At 37.8% G+C, this 20,118-nt stretch overlaps 1 protein-coding gene across 11 annotated transcripts in view; it reads left to right on the top strand.

The window, feature by feature from the left end:
• The window catches only part of kalrna (kalirin RhoGEF kinase a), a 713,874-nt gene that overhangs the window by 402,863 nt on the left and 290,893 nt on the right, over positions 1–20,118 (top strand). For 9 of the 11 annotated variants that reach the window (XM_043693729.1, XM_043693725.1, XM_043693728.1 and 6 more), the window contains exons 12-18: positions 4,217–4,386; positions 4,946–5,120; positions 8,373–8,568; positions 11,993–12,159; positions 14,152–14,271; positions 17,337–17,555; positions 18,253–18,402. In XM_043693729.1, the coding sequence (XP_043549664.1) occupies positions 4,217–4,386; positions 4,946–5,120; positions 8,373–8,568; positions 11,993–12,159; positions 14,152–14,271; positions 17,337–17,555; positions 18,253–18,402 (1,197 nt within the window). The remainder of the gene's footprint in view (positions 1–4,216; positions 4,387–4,945; positions 5,121–8,372; positions 8,569–11,992; positions 12,160–14,151; positions 14,272–17,336; positions 17,556–18,252; positions 18,403–20,118) is intronic. The other 2 variants (XM_043693727.1, XM_043693737.1) reach the window with 1 other exon arrangement.

The following is a 20,118-nucleotide window of genomic DNA, read 5'->3' as shown; positions in this document are numbered from 1 at the left end:
GTAAGACCAACATGGCACAGTGCCATACAGCAAAATGTCCCCCCTTGACTGCTGTCTACTCTACTACAAGCATTACTAGCTGCCAGGCTTTGTATCTGTGCCTGTTAGTCCTGGCTTAGGAGGAAAAGTGCAAAAAAGCAAGACAAGACAAGGAAAGACAGGAATGCTGTGACTATCTATGTGGAGTGTTGTGAGTGAGCATTCAGAAAGCAAGCAGCTCTTAGATACATCCAAGTGTAATTCATGAGCTTATCCCCATGAGCAAGTTTTCCTTGCAGATGCATTGCAATGAGAGGGGCCAGTGCACTCAAAGTATATAGCATTGGAGGGTTGAAGCATCTTTTGTGCATCAGAAATGTGCCTTGATGATGTGGAAGGGTTGGCATGTGTGGATGTGGGGTGCACGTGTCTGCTGCTGTGCAGTGTGCCCTGAAATGTTGGTGCTGGGCTTCCAAGTTGACAGTCCAGAGTGTTAAATGGTAAGATAAATTCACTAGGTAATTACCTTGACTTCCATGGTGCAGATTCTCAGCATTTAGTTTCTATTCAACAGGTGGTAGGATGGGAGCCTGCATATTAATGAGAAGTGATAGACTGAGATATTAAAGGCTTGTAAAAAAAACACTGCTACAGTAATCATGGGGTCTTCAAGATGCAGATGGATTGAGAATATTAGGTTGTTAGCAGATCCCAAGAAAAGGAGTTTATGGAATGTTTGTGAAATGATTTTTCTGAACAGCTTGTGGTAGAGTCCACAGGGAAAAGGCAAGTTTGTATTTGGTGATGTGGAAAGAGACGGACTTAAATCGTGAGCTTAAGGTGAAGGAACCCCAGGCAGCAGTGACCATAATATGATAGAATTCACTCTGCAGTTTGAGGGAGAAACTGGAATTAGTTGTAATGGTATTACAATTTAGTAAAGGTAAATACAAAGACATGAGGGAGGAACTGGCCAGAACTGATTGGAAGGGGAGCCCAGCAGGGACATCGGTAGAGCAGCAATGCCAGGACTTTTTGGGGGAACTTGAGAGACACAGCAGAAATTCATCCCAAGGAAGAAACATGCTAAAGGGGAGGGTCAGTAACCATGGCTGGCGTGGGAGGTTAGGGACAACATAAAAACAAAAGAAAAAGCATACAATGTAGTAAAGATTAGTGGGAAGTCTTTTAAAATACCATCAGAAGACAACTAAAAAAAATCAGGGAAGAGAAGATGAAATATGAGGGTAAACTAGCGAGTGTTGTGAAACAGGATTGTAAGATTTTTTTAGAGATATATAAAAGGTAAAAAAGGCAAAAGTTGACATTGGACCACTAAGAAATGAGGCTGGAGAAGTAGTAATAGAGAATAAAGAAATGGCAGAGATACTAAATAGGTACTTTGCATCAGTCTTCACATTGGAATACACAAGTAGTATACTAGAACTTAAAGAGAGTCAAGAGGCAGAGGTGAATGTAGTGGCCATCATTACAGAGAAAGTGCTGGGAAAGCTGAAAGTCAATAAATTACCAGGACCAGATGGACTACACCTCATTATCTGAAAGAGATAGCTGAGGAGATTATAGAGACATTGATGGTGATCTTTCAGGAATAACTGGAGTCAGGGAGGCTCCCAGAGGACTGGAAAATGGGTAATGTAACCTCACTGTTTAAAAAGGAAGGGGAGCCCGTTAGCCTAACCTTGGTCACAGTAACACTTTAGAGATCATAACTAAGGATGAGATTTCAGAGAGTACGTGCAAGTACTCTGGTAATAAAGGGCTGAGTCAGCACTGCTTCACCAACAGGATACTTTGAATTCTTTTAAAAGGTAATGAGCAAGTTAGACAAAGAAGAGTCAGTGGACACGATCTACTTGGATTCCAGAAAGCATTTGTCAAGGTGCTGCATTGGAATATAACAGCAAGGAACTGGCATGGATAGAATTTCAACATGTTAATTTTGAGCAGTCTGTTGACAAAGAATGATAACAATGCCATCTAGTAATCAAAACATACAATTACATCATGACCCATGATCATTAATATAGAGGAATTGGATGGGAAATGTAGAAAAAGGAATATGTTGTAGTAACAACCAAACATGAAAGTGTGACCAGAAATGATAACAGCAGGGAATTTGTGAGCAGGAAGCATATAGACATTGTAGGATTTGCAGTGTTGAAGTATTTTTAACCAGCTTTTATTCCTGGTGTCTCAACTTCGATATTATTATATTAAAAAAAAATTGTTAGAGAAATTCAGCAGGTCTGTAACATTTGTGGAGAGAAAATAGAGTTAACGTTTCAGATCCAGTGACTGTTCTTCATAACTCTACAGATGCTGCTAGACCTGTTGAGTTTCTCCTGGATATGATGTTTGCTCTGCAAAGAAGGATTATAGCAAAGTTTCTCAATAGCACAATCTTTTCTTCCATTTGTAACTTAATTTCCATTCACTATATTGTATTTGTATTAGCAATAGCAATCAATGTTATTATTGCTGTCATTGTTTTGCAGATCTTGTTAAATGTTGGGGATTTCTATGATTTAGCTTTATACATAACTTACTCTAATAAGCAATGTTACCCTTTGAACTTGCTCTTCCATTCAGTATAATCGTGGCTGATCATCCAACTCAGTACCCTGTTCCCACTTCCTCCCTATACCCTTTGATTCCTTTAGCCCTAAGAGCTATATCTAAAGCCTACTTGAAAACAGTCAATGTTTTAGCCTAAACCACTTTTGTGGCAGGCATTTCCACAGGCTCACCGCATTCTCTGGCTGAAGAAATCAGCTCAGTCCTAAATAGCCAACCAAGTATCTTTAAGCTGGTGAGGTCTCATCAAAGCCCTTTACAGTTGCAGCAAGCCATCCCTGTTCCTGTTCTTGAATACTCCTGCTATGAAGGCCAACATAGTATTTGTCTTCTTCACAGCCTGCTGCACCTGCATGGTTAATTCTAGCCACTGGTGGACAAGGAATCCCAAGTCGCATCACCCTTTCCCAGTTTATCATTAATCAGATGATAATCTGCCTTCCTGCATTTTCTAACAAAATGATAGCCTCACATTTATCCACATTATACTTCATCTACCATGCATTTACCTACCTCCTCAACTTGTCCAAATCACACTGAATATCTCTACATCCTCCTCAGAGTTCACCCTTCCTCTCAGCTTTGTATCATTTGCAAACCTGGAGATATTGCATTCAGTTCCTTCATCCAAATCATTAATATATCATAAATAGATGGGCCCAAGCCTTGATCCCCGCAGTGCCCCACTGTGGAAAAAGACCTGTTTAGTATTAAAGCTCTGAAGAAGGGTCACTGGATCCAAAACGTTTAGTGGTGTCGATAGTCGTCATGATTCGGAGATGCCGGTGTTGGACTAGGGTGTACAAAGTTAAAAATCACACAACACCAGGTTATAGTCCAACAGGTTTACTTGGAAGCACACTAGCTTTCGGAGCGACACTCCTTCATCAGGTGATTGTGATAAATCACCTGATGAAGGAGCGTCGCTCCGAAAGCTAGTGTGCTTCCAATTAAACCTGTTGGACTATAACCTGGTGTTGTGTGATTTTTAACTGGATCCAAAACGTTAACTCTGATTTCTCTCCACAGATGCTGCCAGATCTGCTGAGTTTTTCCAGCAGTTTCAGTTTCTGAATTCTAGCATCCGCAATTCTTTCGATTTTCCGTTTATTCTTCCTGTTTGCCACCAATCCACGTCAGCACATGACCACAAATCTCATGCATTTCAATTTTATGTGCTAATCTCTTTATTTACATTTATTTCAAACCTACCAGCAATAAATTATTTTATAAACAGAAACACAAGTGTATGATAGGGTTATAATTTGTGTGTAAGTGTTCAGAGTTTTGTCAGGTGTCATTGGTTCATTTGCAAAGACTAATATTATTTTACAGAGACATCTTTTAAGACACTGCTTCATTAGACAGGGCTTCAGAAAAAGCTAAAGTGGCCTTTCTCCACAGTTGTAATTATGTCTGAAGTGATGCATTACACTTGGAAGCTTTCAAAATAAATCACGTCAACTATGGTAAAAGCAGGACAAACTGTAAAACTGATTGCTTCAGTAGCCAACTACTAAAGTGGCAGATGGTCTTCAAGAAATATTTTAAGGTTTTAGATATACCTCGTGAGGAATACATAGTCAAGAGAGGTTGCTATGTTAATTTCCATGTAATTCCAGTTTTTAACCTCTTACAGCTATGGGCGTGGATGGAAGAGCTTCAAAAGGAGCTGTTGGAAGATGTTTGTGCTGACTCGGTGGATGCAGTGCAGGAACTTATCAAACAGTTTCAGCAGCAACAAACAGCAACGCTTGAGGCAACCTTGAATGTCATTAAGGAAGGGGAGGACCTAATTCAACAACTCAGGTGAGTACTGCCGATTACAGGTAAATATTGACAGAAATCAAATACATTCATTATCCTGAGCAATGTTTCAGACATAACACAACCAGTAATGCAACAAACTGCCTTTACAGTATGCTTAATCATCCATAAGATATCAATTGAAATGGTATTGTAAAAATGTATTATTTTTAGATATAGTATTTATTTTACAACAGACTTCATTTATTCGTAACAAGCATGGGCAACCTTTTTGGTTCTGTAAATTTGTTTAGAGAAGTGTTAAACATTTTTTAACAGCTTATAGCCTTTGACAGAAATCAGTGTGGATTAATCTACTTCTTGCCTTTGTTAGTGTATTGAGGTCAAATGTCAGATAATGCAAAAAAGTATGTTCTTTGTTGAACTTTTTTCAAGTAAGTGTTTTTTTTTATGCTTATCACACTGAATGAACGTTGAGTGCACCTTCATCAATCCTTTTCAGTTTTGTATATTTCAACAGTTGTGAGTGCTATTGAAAATTTGCAGCCACAGCTTTCTGCTACGTGAATTGCTTTAATGTTAAACTTTTGGTTTGCCACAGGGACTCTGCAATTTCCAACAATAAAACCCCACACAATAGCTCCATCAGCCACATTGAAAGTGTTCTCCAGCAGCTCGATGAAGCCCAGGGACAGATGGAAGAGCTTTTCCACGAGCGAAAAATCAAGTTAGATATTTTCTTGCAGCTTAGGATTTTTGAGCAGTACACAATTGAGGTAAGTCTATGATTTACATAGCAGCATTGACCTTTAGCAAGCAGTTGGAGTACTTCCCTAGGGAGCTGTGACTGTTCCATCAGATCTTGAGTCTACAGAGCTCAGCTGCTAACACATAAATTGTAGGGGAAAGACGTGGGTGGGGTAGGGATAGTAGAGTCAGAATGAGGGTGAATGAAAAATGAGGTTGAATATGGAAAACAAAGTAGAAAATAGGATGACATTTTGATTTTATTTTTGTGAGTAAACATCTCTTTTACTGCAGGAACTAGAATTGCCCTGTATCATCATATTTAGTGTCAGACTCCTGTCATAAGTTTGATAGTATGAAATAAAAGTGCTGCCTTCTTTAAGGTGGAAACATTGACTGGAAATCTTTCTAGAGTTTTAGGTCTTCTAAAGATACTGGCCAATTATTGCCTTTCATTTACAACATATTTCACAATGTTGGATAAGAGGCACTTGTTAACTGGAACTTATAAATTACCTGTACTTACAATTTATGAGGAAAGATAGAGATCAGTAAAAATAATGATTCATGTTCTATAGTAGTAACAGTAGTAGTTGTAGTTTCTGTAGTAATGGTTCGATTTTACATGGAAATCAACCTCTGTTTCTCCATATAATAGAACTCAGGGTGTGGATAAATGGTTAGGATTGTCAATATTTCTCAGTTTGTAATTTTAAGAATGTGAGAGCCACATCCTGCTACGACTCCATAAGTTAAGGAAGTTGTCAGAGGGAAGCTAGGCAGTGTAGATTAGTCACCTGAACTTCTGTTGGTGAGAAATTAGCAGTCCATAGTGATGGCTAGGATGACAGAACACCTTGAAAATTTCAGCTGATCAGAAAGGTTGTACCCAACAGAATTCATTAAATGTTTTGAAAAGGTGACTATATTAGAAATTAGGGTGTCTATTTGGACCATCACATCTGTGACAGATCTTTGAAAGAGCCAAGGTTTCTCAACCACTCGATGATCGATTGTTCTCAGATTGCATTTACAACAGACATTGCTGGATCGGTCACAATTTCCTTCTCCACCACCTCGCCCCCGAACCCCCAACAACAAATACCATATGTTAACCACTAATTATAACATCTTTTCCTGTCATTGTCACAGGTTGAACTGGACTGTTTGCAACTTCAGTTTCATTTTTAGCTTTGTCTGATAGTTGTTCATCAAAATGACAGTCTATTTCCACCTCTATAACCTCATCCAACAGAACAGCTGCCTGTCTCCATGCCATTGTCAGCTCTGGTATTCTCCTGGTCAGCCTGCCATTCTGTAATCCCTGTTAGCAGCAACTTGTCCAATGCTGTCCATTCTGTTCCAAATCTGAATCACCCAACAAATGATACCTTAAAGCACCATGCAGGCTATCTAACATGGAGGTCTGAGCCTCAATATCCCAAGAGCTTTGGAGTTCCCTGTACTAGCACAATGTACTTAACCTTTACTGACCCTGTCAGGAACTCCTCCCCAACAGTCTATCCTGAGCACGAAAAACAGGAATTCCTGAATTACAACTATCTAGGGAAAGAGAGATAGTGAGGACTGCAGATGCTGGTGAAGTCAGAGTCAATAAAGTGTAGTGCTGGAAAAAGCACAGCAGCACCTGAGGAACAAGAGAGTGGATGTTTCAGGCTTAGCCCTTCATCAGCACACTTTATCAACTCTAAGGAAAGAGAAACTATTAGCCAGCACGATGTTCAGAGGGAGTTTGAACAGGATGGATAAGTGTTATTAAAATTATTTGCTGACGTGAAGTCTAAGTTCTGACATTGTCTGATTGAACTAAATGATCTTCATTATAAAGTGGAGGTTGACCCTCCTCTGAGAACTAAAACCAAAACACCCAAAGAGGACACCTGTCCCATAATCTATAAAAGGAGTGTGAGAAGGGGTGTAATCTGTTTTTTCAGCAACTTCTAGTGGTTAAATAAAATAAATCCCTGATACTCACTTTAAAATCAACAAGTAACAATTTATTTATCTAACTCTAATTAACTAGGCTATTAACAAACCAAATAAATCCTGAATAAAGCAAGATTCTAATGGTATATTGTTCCAATAAATATAAGTCACATCTATATTAAAATACAACTAGAACTTAGTCCTTTGAAATTACAGCCAGGTTACATGTCTTCTGGAATGTTCTGTCAGGAATACCTTCTCCGCCAATTCTTCTATCAAGGATATTAACTAGTTGGGTCATTGGTACCGTTACTATTTAGATTGTGCTTTCTCTAAGTCATAGAGGATACTATGAGAGCCAGTAATTCTCTCTCGATCACTGAAGGCCATTAGCTCTGGCAGATGGTAATTAGCTCTGGGGTCTTTGTCCAACTGCCCCTTCTTTTTATGCCCTTGATGACATATAAATATTTCTTACAATAGGATCAGTCCTGTGTTGTCAAAACCATTATTCATAAATTTAATAGGTTTTTGGTATCTGAGTACCTCGTTCAAATTGATTGGCTAAATTCAAAAGCCTGTCATCTTGGTAAAAACTGCTGCTTGGCCTGCTAACTGTGTGGCCTTTTGATACAAATGTTTCAATTCAGGTGCTGGCTGTGTACTTGGAAACTTTCAAGCTGCTGCTCACAGACATCCATTTTAAATCTCTAAACACAGAAAAAGTACATGATGTTTTAAAAGGGCCACACAATGCTTTCCCCGCTAGCACTTTACAGACACCAAACTCTAACTTCCTGCCTCCCAATCCTCAAGTGTTCTACCCAACTTCACAATCCCTTTTTGTAACTTACATGTTTTTCTGTGGCGAGTTTCCATGCTCGTGTTGAATTGGCTGCATGCAACAGCTTCACAAACAAAAACAGAAATTGCTGGAAAAATCCAACAGGCCTGGCAGCATCTGTGGAGAGAAAGCAGAGTTAACATTTTGGGCCCAGTGACTAGGAGTTCTTTGGTTATTTTTCTTTAACAACTTTACAATCTTATTTCATGAGCAATGTCAGCTGTGTTTTTTTAAACTTGTTTTTGAAATCAAGTTACCTTACTTGAATTTACACCTTATTGTAAAAGTACACGCCCATTGGCAGGGAACTATACAAAAGGAGAGGCACTGCTTAAACTTTTCAAATGGTTTTGTTTATTTACAGAACATAAAACTATTTCCCTTTCTCTATACATCAGAGTAATTAGTACATTCACATCAATCTTTAACATAATGTTTCATTTTATCACCCATTTTTCATCACTGGTCCATATCTGTACTACTTTATTAGGTGACAGCAGAGTTAGATGCCTGGAATGAAGATCTGCTTCATCAAATGAACGATTTTAATACAGAAGATCTGACTTTAGCTGAACAGCGACTGCAGCGACACACAGAGCGCAAACTGGCCATGAACAACATGACATTTGATGTCATTCAGCAGGGCCAAGATTTACATCAGTATATCATGGAAGTGCAAGCCTCAGGTAATGTAGAAGCTTAGTTCCTTTTACCACTTCTTGCAGCCTGTTCTATAATTTAGTGTGGAACTTTGTGCATTAGGTTCATCCCTCCAGTGCTGTAGTTGTGCCATTACTGAACAGGCAGCCTTTCAGTGAACCCATTGATAAAAGGCCTGACAGCAGGTTACTTCATAACTCAGCTCGTGCACAGGAGATGGAGAGAAATCAGTGAATGGAACAGATTCCTGGAGGATCCCACCAGAAAGGAAGTTGATTTTTGGACTGAGTTATGCTCATATAGTGTTACTCCGATGACTGCAGCTCAGCTGGTGGAAGTCTGCTGGAAGAGACTGCAGATGGTCTCTGAGGATAACCTTGTGCTGCTCTGGATGTCAAAGGCCTGATGTTGGGCTGCATCATTTTTACATGAGCGGGAACAGTTTGGGCAGATGGACAAGCAAAAATGTGGGCACTGGCAAAGTAGCTGTTGTGGGAAGATGAATGTTGCCACTGTGAGAAAGGATAGTAGGTTCATGTTCCATTCGACCACTACCACTCCAACAGGAAGGCACCTCGGTAACCCGAGGAGTATGTTGGAGGACAGATTGCTGGACTCTGGTGACTAGCTATCTTTCATTCATTCATGAGATGTAGGTTTTGTTGGCTGAGCCAGCATTTACTACCCATCCCTTAGGTAGGAGTGGTGATGAGCAACCCTTTTTTTAAACAGCTGTAGACCACATGGTGTAGGAACAGGACCTACCTTGGTAATTTTCCACATTGTCAGGTAGATGGCAGCGTTGTGGCAGTACTGAAACAACTTGGCTGGGGGCATGGCAAATTCTCGGCTGGGAGTATAAGCCTTCATAATGTACTGCAAAATTTGCCAGATCCAGTAGCCTTTGCAGTATCCAATGCCTTCAGCCGTTTCTTGATATAACATGGTGTGACTCAAACCTTTTGAATAAAATTCAGGCACCAGTTCACTCTGTGTACAAACAACTAGCAATGAAATTAAATCTCCCAGAATTGTATGCTATTTACACATGGATTTGGCAGTCAGATCACAATGCATAACTTATGGTATAGAGAAGTAACCAAATGGCACGATCATAAAATTGAGATTCAAGTGAAATTCAGGTGAAATTTAAATGAAGTAGATAATTAAAAGTGACAGAATAAGAGGTCAGCAATTTTTACAGTCCTTGGTAAATCTGTCGACATACTTTACCAAGGCTGAAGCTAAATCCTGAAATGGCAATCACAAACACTTAATGAAAGGAATAGTCACAGAACCAGGTTTGGGGGTAAGTTAGTAGCGTAATACCTGGAATGCATTTAAATTGTTTCTAAAAAATGAAGAAGCAGTGCTCCGAAAACTAGTGCTTCCAAATAAATCTATTGGATTATAACCTGGTGTTGTGTGATTTTTAAACTTATGGCAAGAAGAGTAATCTTATTTGTCACTCTTTAACATCATCCATGAAAGTCAGCATTATTTTGTGTCTGGAAAGTAGTAGAAGTAGGTATAAGGTCACAGTGAGTCTTTAGTGATGGCAGTTTTGTGAGCGTGAAAGCAGTAGATAGCCTTACAATAGATGGCACTGCTCGATAATTGACTCTTACTGGTCCAAACCTATGGAAGCACTTTTTTGCATTGTTCCCAAATAGGTGTGCCAGGGCCCACAAATAGAATTGGTATTATCTTGGTAGTTGCAATCAGTGATGTCATGTTTGCTGTTGATTACCTGAGAGTTTTCTTCTTCCTTAAAGCAGGAACTATATTACTATAAGTGAGGCACTCTCAACGAATCATTGTGAATTGAGATTAGTAGGACCTTCATATATCATTGAGTCTGCTCCTTACATTTATATTTGAATGTGGAACGCTGCATCCACATGCACTAACCTTCCGAGAAAGAGTTTTGCTCAGTGGAGTTCAAATGCAACAGCTAACTATTATCCGTGCTGTAATTAGAGAACCACAATTGACAGTTCTCACATAATTCCACAGTAGTGCTATACAAAAGTGATATTTCAGGGACATCTTGTCATTTCCAACCAGAAATGTATTTTTAGTTGAATACAAATTAATGAAAGGCTAACCGGGTCTAATGTAGCTACTAGTACATTTAAATATCATTAGTTTTATTTACAAAAGAAGTTCTAACCAAAAGTTATCCAATTTATTTAAGAAAGTGCAAACTTTTAGTTGTGCAGTTCGGTTTCTAAAGACATTATTTTCTATTGTTTGAAGTGGGAATGAGGATAGTATTACTTCAAAGTGAGAGGTCTTGAACATGAAAACAAACACATTAAGAGCAAAACTAGGCTTTCAGCCTGTTCCACCCTTCAGTAAGTGCATAGCTGATTTGCTTGTGTTCCAAATTCCACATTTTTGTCTATCTTTGATAATCCTTGAATCCCCACTCTTTTGAACTCTAGCGGAGAAACCCAAACCAATCTTTCATTGTAAGGCATTCATTCCAGGTAGCAATCTAGTAAAACTCCTCTAATATCTTTATATCCTTCTTTAAGTAAGGAGTCCAATAAATAAATGCAGTAACCTCCACATCATATTTGAGATGTGGTCTCACCAATGCCCTGTATAATTGAAGTATAACTTTGTTACTTTTATGTTCAGCTCCTCTCAAAATAAAGGATTGTATTCCATTTGCTGCTGTATCATACAAACCTTTTGTGGCTCATACACTAGAACATCTGGATCCTTCTGTACCTTGGAATTCTGCAGTTATTAGAGGAATACTTCTTTTATTCTTCCTGCCAAATGAGCAACTTCACATTTTCCCATATCATATTCCATCAATCAGATTTTTGCCCTCTCACTTAAACTATCTATATTGTTCTGTGTCTTTGTTACATCATATTCACAACACACTTACCTACTTATCTTTGTGTGATCTGAAAATTTAGCCATGATGTATTTACTCTCCTCATCTAAGTCATTGGTATGAGTTATACAAAGTTGGAGGCGCAGCAGGAGCTCCAACTTCATGCAATAACATTTCATGTGGAACCCTGTGAAATGCTATCTGGAGATCCAGTATAGTACATCATCTGTCTCCCTTTCATACACAGCACAATTTCCTGCTTTAAAGAATTCCAATAAATTGATTAAACAGGACTTTCATAAAACTGCTGGTTCTTCATGGTTACCTTGATTTTTGCAAGTGCTCAGTTATAACCTTCTTAATGATCTATTCTGACTCAACTTCTACAACAGACATTTAACAATTGGCCTTTAGTTTCCAGTTTTCTGCACCTCTCCTTTCTTTAGTTGTAGAATTTTTTTTATATTTTCCATACCAATGGAACCTTTCCAGAATCTAACATTTCTGAATGAAGGCTGAGAAGAATTCAGGTGCTGAGACATGTGAAAAAGGCAGAGATTTTCAAATAAGCTATGAAATGTGTTTATTCTAATCAGGAATTGAACTAACTTGTGATAAAGACATGGATCTAGGAACACAAGTGCAGGAACTGCTGGAGTTTCTTCATGATAAACAACAAGAGCTCGAGTTGAATGCTGACCAGACCCAAAAGCGCCTCGAGCAATGTTTACAGCTTCGTCACCTACAGGCAGAGGTTAAACAGGTAAAGGAGAAAATAATGTTTAAAGTGTAATCTGTGTTTTGAGTCCTTACTGTTTTTCATTTAAAACTGGAGGACAGAGTCCTTTTTTTTAATCAAAATCCCGTACCCACAACCTAACCACGCATTATTCTTCAACCAAACTGACACACAGGTATGTAGATCCCCAGTCTTTATTGGTGTGGAATTCGGTTATCAATTTACACAAAGTAAGAAAAAAAAAGTAAACTAGTGGAAAATGTGGAACTTTCAGCAAGCGTTTAAAGAGAGAAATTTGAAATCCCTTCACTCCTGATTTAACGTCACACCAAGAAAGCAACCTTTACAAGCGTTGATTCTCTTGCCTCACAGATTATTTTCAGCACTTAACTGCTAGCTGAGTGGACATACTTTATTACACTCCAAAGAGCCAGTTAGTGATAGCTAGAACTGGAATCTATGTTTATATACTCTTCTATAGCATTCATTTACAGAGATATGCATTTCAAGCATGTACCTCCTAACTCAAAAAAACATGGTTTCAGTCTGTGTCGAATTATAGGGGTACAAATGAATCACCAATAAATCTGCACTGCCTGCACACAATTAAACATTATTAATAAATTCTGAGGAAGGTTATTTTTCTTCATAGATGCTGCCAGACCTGCTGAGCTTTTCCAGCTAATTCTGTTTTTGTTCCTGATTTACAGCATCCACAGTTCTTTCTGTTTTTATAATTAATCAATAATGAACACCATATACAATTAGCACCTCTTCCCATTATGAGTGAGAATAAATGTGATTTATTTTACCAACTCCAATGAACAACATTGCACACCTTTGTAATATCCTGTTTAGCAAACTTGAGGCTTTTAAATTTCTTTCTTGTGTCCCTGTATCTGTTTTTAAGAGTGTGAGGGTAACACTAAGATTAAATTACAGAAGAATCTTTCATAGCTAATTTTGCTCATCAGTTTAGTTGCAAAACATTTTAGATATAGCCACATATTTCAATTAGATGACCTTAAAGTTGTGAATGACACTGAATGGGAGCAAACTAATAGTGACTAAAGCTCAAGACAAATCGCGGAGAGGTCACTCTATCAACTTCAGCTAAAATAAATGTCTTGTATTTTGAAATTGAGAGAAGTACTTGGCCAATATATGTTGAATAAATTAAATGTAGAAGATTCTTAATGCTGTGTGACATTGTATGATGAAAGAAATGAGTATGCTGAATGGAAAGTAATTCCAAAAGGCTTAATGTTACTTAACAAGTGGGAAGTACTCCCTTATCTGGGCTCTCCCTTCTGTAATCAAATTTCTCAGGATTACTGCCTTCTGTCATTTATATCATTGACAGTTGAATGCTGAACAATGTTGTCTTAAATAATGATGGGCTTATACAAATATCAATGTTTTGTTTGAGTCCCACAAAACTTTCTAATTGATAGGAATGTCCATACATATTATAACATGGTATTCATGAAAATGATAACTAATTATACTTGATCATAATACAGAAGTAACTAATTGAATGTTTTTGTTTCTCCCAATATTTGTAAAATTTAAAGTAGGGCTATCATCACAATTGTGAAAGCTATGTTGATAATCCCTAATAATGTGGATAAATGCTGAACAATCAATGGTGTTTTGCTCTAGATACAGATTTTTGTGCTTACAATGACTGAGTTGAATCTGTTTAATATAGTAGCAGTACTGGAATCTATACATTATTTTTGGACAAAGAGTAGTCCTGACAATTCTATAACTTTGTCCTCTTCCTTTTCTTCTCAACAAAAGAACAGTTGAACCATCTGTCTCTGATCCCCTTAGGGATTATTATTGACCATGGTGCATGCACTGTGCAGGCAGGATTGTAAAAGACTGAATTTCACATCTTTGTACTTCCAGAAGATATTCATCTTTAACCAATTAAAAGGGAAATCAGCGAACACACTATGGTGAGAATGCTTTAAGAGGATACAATATTGAACTTCTGTTTTTCTCCTGCAGGTATTAGGCTGGATACGAAATGGAGAGTCTATGCTCAATGCAAGCCTTGTTAATGCCAGTTCACTATCTGAGGCAGAACAGCTTCAGCGAGAACATGAGCAATTTCAGCTGGCCATAGAGGTAATACTTACTTTTGTATTGGTATTTAAATTGAAGGATTTGTGTTCTGTCTTCTTGAATGGATTTACTTTGCATGTCCTTTAAAAACTAACAAACAGCACTAGATGTATCTCTGACTTTGCACATGTTTTTCCACTTGCTTTATTTTGTAACACAATAAAGATTCACAGTTCCTTAGAGAGTGAAACAGATGAATTGGCAAATACATATGAATGATCCAAAAACTTCTTAAAAATAATAAATTAGCATGTGATGTGACTAAATGGAAGATCATTTCCTCAGAGCTGTTCCTGACCGACTTGTGGAACTTGGCCAGAAGTGTGATACAAAAACTCTATTTACATTTTGTATTGCAGCTCTCGCTGTGTTATCATATTGGAGCTCAAATGAAATGAGCTGCAAAAGTAATAAAGAAGATTTGTAATGAATTGCATTTATCTAACTTATAAAAATGATATCCTGTGCTATAAAAAAAGTTTGAATGCATCAAATAAAGTGTAATAAAAATAAGCCAGAAGGTGTTAACAACCCATTTCTGCAGTACAACTGATGGAATCACAATGGATCATACTGAATTTATTGGAATACCTAACTTCCTTCTTATTAGCTAAGCTTACAGGATTTTTTCTGAATTATTTCGGACAAAATTTCAACAAAAGCCATTTTAAGGTCAATGATTTACAAACTCTTGCTTTGTAAAAATGGTATCTTCTACCTGAATTTTCATACCAAATTCCAAGTGAAAATTCTATGTGATGATTTGCCCTTTCCCCGCTTCTCCTGTTTCAGTATTCCAGTAATTAATAACAAATAGGCCATCCTTATATTTCTGTTTCCTTCATTCCCATTTAATAGTGCACAAGACATTATCCTGAAGAATTGCATGCCAGGGCCATATTTACAGTCTTGATTGTTCATTGGGGTAAAAGTTCATTTTACAGCTGTGCAGGATTCTGATTAGACCGTTTTTATGAATCTATGTTCAGTTCTGGGCATCACATCTCATGAAGGTTAATTAATAGTGGAAGGGTAATGGAATTTCTCCAGAATGAGACAGAGATTAAAGGGTGTCTATTATAAGAATAGATTGCAATGAATAGGCTCACATTCTTTCAAATATGGAAGATTAAGGGGTGATCTAATTGAGCTGTTTAACACCTTGAGAAATAGGAAAAGGAGTAGGCTGTTCGACCTCTCAAGCTCCATCATTTATAGGATCATAGCTGATCCAACATTCCTCATATCCATTTTCCTGCATTTTCCTTGTAACCCTTGATATCCCTACTGATCAAGAATCTATCTATCTCAGCATTTAGTTGAAACAAGGACTCTGCCACCACAGTTATCTGTGGCAAGGAGTTCCAAAGATCCTCAACTCTCTGACAGAAGAAATTCCATTTCACCTTTAGTTAATTAGCACCCCCTTATTCTGAAACAATGCCCTCTAGTCCGAGACTCTCGCATGAGCGGAAACATCCTTTTAGTATTCGCTCTGCCAATCCCATTAAAAATCCTATGTGTCTCAATGAGGTCACTTCTCATTCTTCTAAATTCCAGAGAGTAAAGTCCCAACCTATTTAGCCTTTACTCATAAGACAATCCCTTCATGCGGGGGATTATCTTAAGATGCTGAGTTATTTAAAATGGTCCCATGATTTGCAAGTGTGGGACAGAGCCTTAAAATTAGACTGGCTGTTCAGAGACGATAACAGAAAGTACATCATCACACACAGTTTCTAGTTTAGGGTTGTAATATTCAGCTATTTGAAACCCAGTTTTGGTGCTATGAATACTGGTTAAGATTTCAAAAAAGCAATGGAGGTATGTGTGCACAATTCCAATGTGAAATACCCTGGACACCATTTTGATAAGGGTACTAATGTGCACGTACCATAGCTCTCAGTCCATGTTAATAACATCCAAAGACATTCCCATATATTGTATACCACATTTTTTGTGATAGTCTCAAATAATTAACCAAATACTTACATGATTAGTTCATATTTGTCAAGTGTTCCATCCATAATGAAAGATTCTAGTAACTTGCCCCCAAAAAAAATTAGACTGATGGGTCTATAGTTTCTGGGTGTTTTTCGTCTCCCTACCTTTGCTAATTGTAAATTGACATTGGCAATTGATTAATCCAAAAAGAAACACCAAACTGCCTGATGTATTATCCAAAATCATCTCGCGTCATAAAGCTGCCAATCTGTTAATCTATGTTCCACCAACATTTTTTTAGTAAACTAGTTTAACAAAGGGCTTTTATAGGAAGGTCTTGATTTATTTTTCTCTCATTTTGTAGGCAAGTACTATTTGATCGTGACATCTGCAACCTGTTTGCTTGCAGAACAAAACCACACCTTGTTATGGGGCTCTATTTTCATACCCTTTTCTGAGGGTTTCAGTTTGACAGAAGAGGGAGGCAAATATAAGACAAAACCAAGAGTTATTTTGGGCACTTTTCTTACCTTGCATCTCTACTGACAAGATGGCAGGTCCATGCTGAGATAGTACATTTTTAAAAATAAAATCTACAGCAATTAAATCATCCACTGCTACTTTTCAGGCTACACAAGGTGGAATCATTTTCCTTGGTTTTTTATTTTGACTTTGAAAACACTGGAGATGAGGGAAATATTGCCAAAACATTGTTCCCACTTGATCCACTACTTTTCCATGTACAAATTAAATTGGACATAATCCATGTGAATGTTAGATCACTCATATTTCTCCTTCTCCATATAGTGCACAATTAAAAAGCAACAGTAATTATGGATTCACATGAGCCCCTGCTGACCTCAATTTTAAACTTCATGCTTTTAAACACTTTGAGATAAAATCAGATCCTAACTATAAAGATCAAAGTATGTCGAGAATGCAAATTTTGTTACGTCCCTTAAAATGATATTCTTCCTCTCTACTGTTGTTGGTTATTAGAATTAACACTTCAATGCAAATCTTTAAAAATGTTTAACTTTCCTACATCTCATTACTCACACCTAATCCCTTTTACCATCTGTCTGGCATTTCTGTGCAAACCTCTCTTTCCTCCCTACACATAGTCCCTCTTTCATGCCACTTCTTTACAGAAAACCCACCAAAGTGCCCTTCAGGTACAGCAGAAGGCTGAGACCATGCTACAAGCTGGCCACTATGACTCAGATGCCATCAGAGAATGTGCTGAGAAAGTAGCACTTCACTGGCAACAGCTAATGCTGAAGATGGAGGACAGACTCAAACTGGTTAACGCATCTGTGGCTTTCTATAAGACATCTGAACAGGTAGAAAATTCAAGCATGCATTTTATCTAGACATTATACATAGGTATTTAAAGTGCTAAAGCTGAAATTCTGAATTATAACAGCAAAAACATTAATTTTTTTCACTAATTTATTGACAAATGCTGCATTATAATGAGTTTCCACTTGATTGTGTCTTGTACTTTGTGTTCACAAATTTACTTAAGTCATATTTGACAGATGAGCTTTGGTTTATAAATTCCATGCACTATGGATATAATTTCAGAGTATAACTGAGATAATTAGTCACTTAGCAACAAAATGAGGCAGAGATATTTATGCCAGCTTCCAGTGTCAACTCTCCTGAACTCTTGGCTGCATTTTGTGAAGAGTTGCAATCCATCCACCAGGTCCTGACAGACATATGTCTTCTCCAGGATAATAGGAGATCTGTTCTTCCACTAGAAATAATACTTCGGTATTTTTCATTGACTTGAACTGGAAAGCATCTCTTATAAGAAAAAGCACCTCTTCTGGTACAGCTCTCCCCTTAGCATTACGCTGAAATATTAATCTAGGTTATGTGCTGTTGGATTGTGATCCTTGATCCTGGGACTTAGAGGTGACAGTGTTATTATTGAGTCAAGGCCAATATGGTGGTCCATGACTGTATAATTGCTTAATCTTGGAAGCTGTGTGTGTTGAGTTGTCCACTCTGATGTTTGTTCCCTGTTATCAGGTGTGCAGTGTCCTTGAGAGTCTGGAACAAGAGTACAGAAGGGATGAAGACTGGTGTAGAGGCCAAGATAAATTGGGGCCAAATGCTGACACTGACCATGTGACACCATTAATAAGCAAGCATTTGGAACAAAAAGAAGCCTTTCTTAAGGTAATTTATCTTTCCCAGTCTGCTTAAAAAGTTATGGTCTGAATTTCCTGAGGGCCTGCTCTTCCAACACATGTCCCGGATTGGAACTCAGTACCGCCTAGTTCCAGACCTGAGCCTCTAACATGCCAAGCTGACTGCTGGAGGCTGCATCAAAAGTGTGACCCCAAATTTGCTGGCATCAAGCCATTCCATTGGCAGGGAGTTGGGGTCATGAAGACATGCTGTCTCTTATTTGAATTTTTACTCCTTACAAAGAAGACTTCAAGTACAGGTTTTTCTGCTATAATGCGCGTTTCATCAACATGAATTCACTGTAATGCAATTTTCAAATTGGGGACACTGTTTCTAAAGCGCAAATGTTTACATCACCAACACTTTAAGCATTGTTTCTATAATGTGGGGTTGCACAAGAACACAACCATTGCATTGTAGAAGAATTACCTGTGTTTAAAATATAATCCCCTCCAGAAAGTTTCTGTTGGAAACTTCTGGGACCCTTCCTGAAGCCTCATTGGATCACATGCTAGCTCCCGGAAAAATCTCAATATACCTGAGCTCAACCTGAAGTTTTATTGCAGTGCTCACTCTGCCTGTGGCATGCTCTCTCTGACATTCTCCACTCCCAACAGAATTCAGGCTTTCCACATACTTTGTCTTCAAGAATTTCAAGCCCTTTTTAAAGCACTCAAGTGGCCACAGTAGAAGTAATGTGCTTTAAGTTCTGTCCAAACAAAATAAAGTCCTCATCAGAAGTGGACTAAACAGTGCATAAAATATTTGGCAATTGTTCCATTGATTCTATTAAAGGCACTGCCACTTTATTTTCTTGAGAAGACTTTAAAATAAAGTAAGTCCCTGTACTTCAGAACCCTGCCATCTGCCTCTACTGTTAAAACTACTGTAAGGGTGTGACATTTTCCAATTTCCCCTCTTAACCAACCTGTAATCTCCCTGAATTAAATGGTCATCTACTGATTGTTTTGTTTTTTTGATCAGTGCTTTAACTTACTTAGAAGTAAATGTTACAAAAAATGTGCAATATGGACCATTTAGTCCATTCTGGGTTTTATGATCCACATGAATCTTATTCCACTGCCCTTTGTCTAACTCAAGCACTATAGCCTTTTAATTCTTTCTCCCTCAGGTGTTTATCTAATCTCCCCTTAAATGCACCTCTGCTACTTACCTCATCTACTCCTTGTGGTCATGAGATTCGTATTCTAATCACACTTAGTCTATCAATGTTAAGAGGTTTTGTCCTGAATTCCCTATTGGATTCATTAGTGAATATTGTATGTTTAAGTCCTCTAATTCTGCTTTTCCACGCAACTGGAAACATTTTCACTGCACTTATCATTTGAACATGAAAGGATTAATAAGACAATTAATTATTTTAATGATATTGCTCATTAATAAAATATGCTTCAGTTTGGATTCTGATTCCCTTTATGGCTAAATAATGCGATGGTTTAAAAGCACATTATAAATTTATTGATTTGGGATGCTAATGCACTGATGGCTGATGAGCTTTCCTGCTATCAGTACAGCCTTGGAAAATTACTCCTTTAATGTTCAGAACCCTGCAACGCAACATTGCAATTAATTAAACTCAGCAATTATTGTCTTTAAATGCTTCCAGTTGAATAACTGACAAATAAACAACTACTAATTGTTTAATTATTACCTTAATTTTCTTTCTATTTTGTTGATATATAA

The sequence above is a fragment of the Chiloscyllium plagiosum genome, chromosome 7, assembly GCF_004010195.1.
Source record: "Chiloscyllium plagiosum isolate BGI_BamShark_2017 chromosome 7, ASM401019v2, whole genome shotgun sequence".
In the NCBI taxonomy this organism is placed as follows: Eukaryota; Metazoa; Chordata; class Chondrichthyes; order Orectolobiformes; family Hemiscylliidae; genus Chiloscyllium; species Chiloscyllium plagiosum.
The sequence above is the reverse complement of the archived record's forward strand: the minus strand, read 5'-3'. Positions and strand labels throughout refer to the sequence as shown.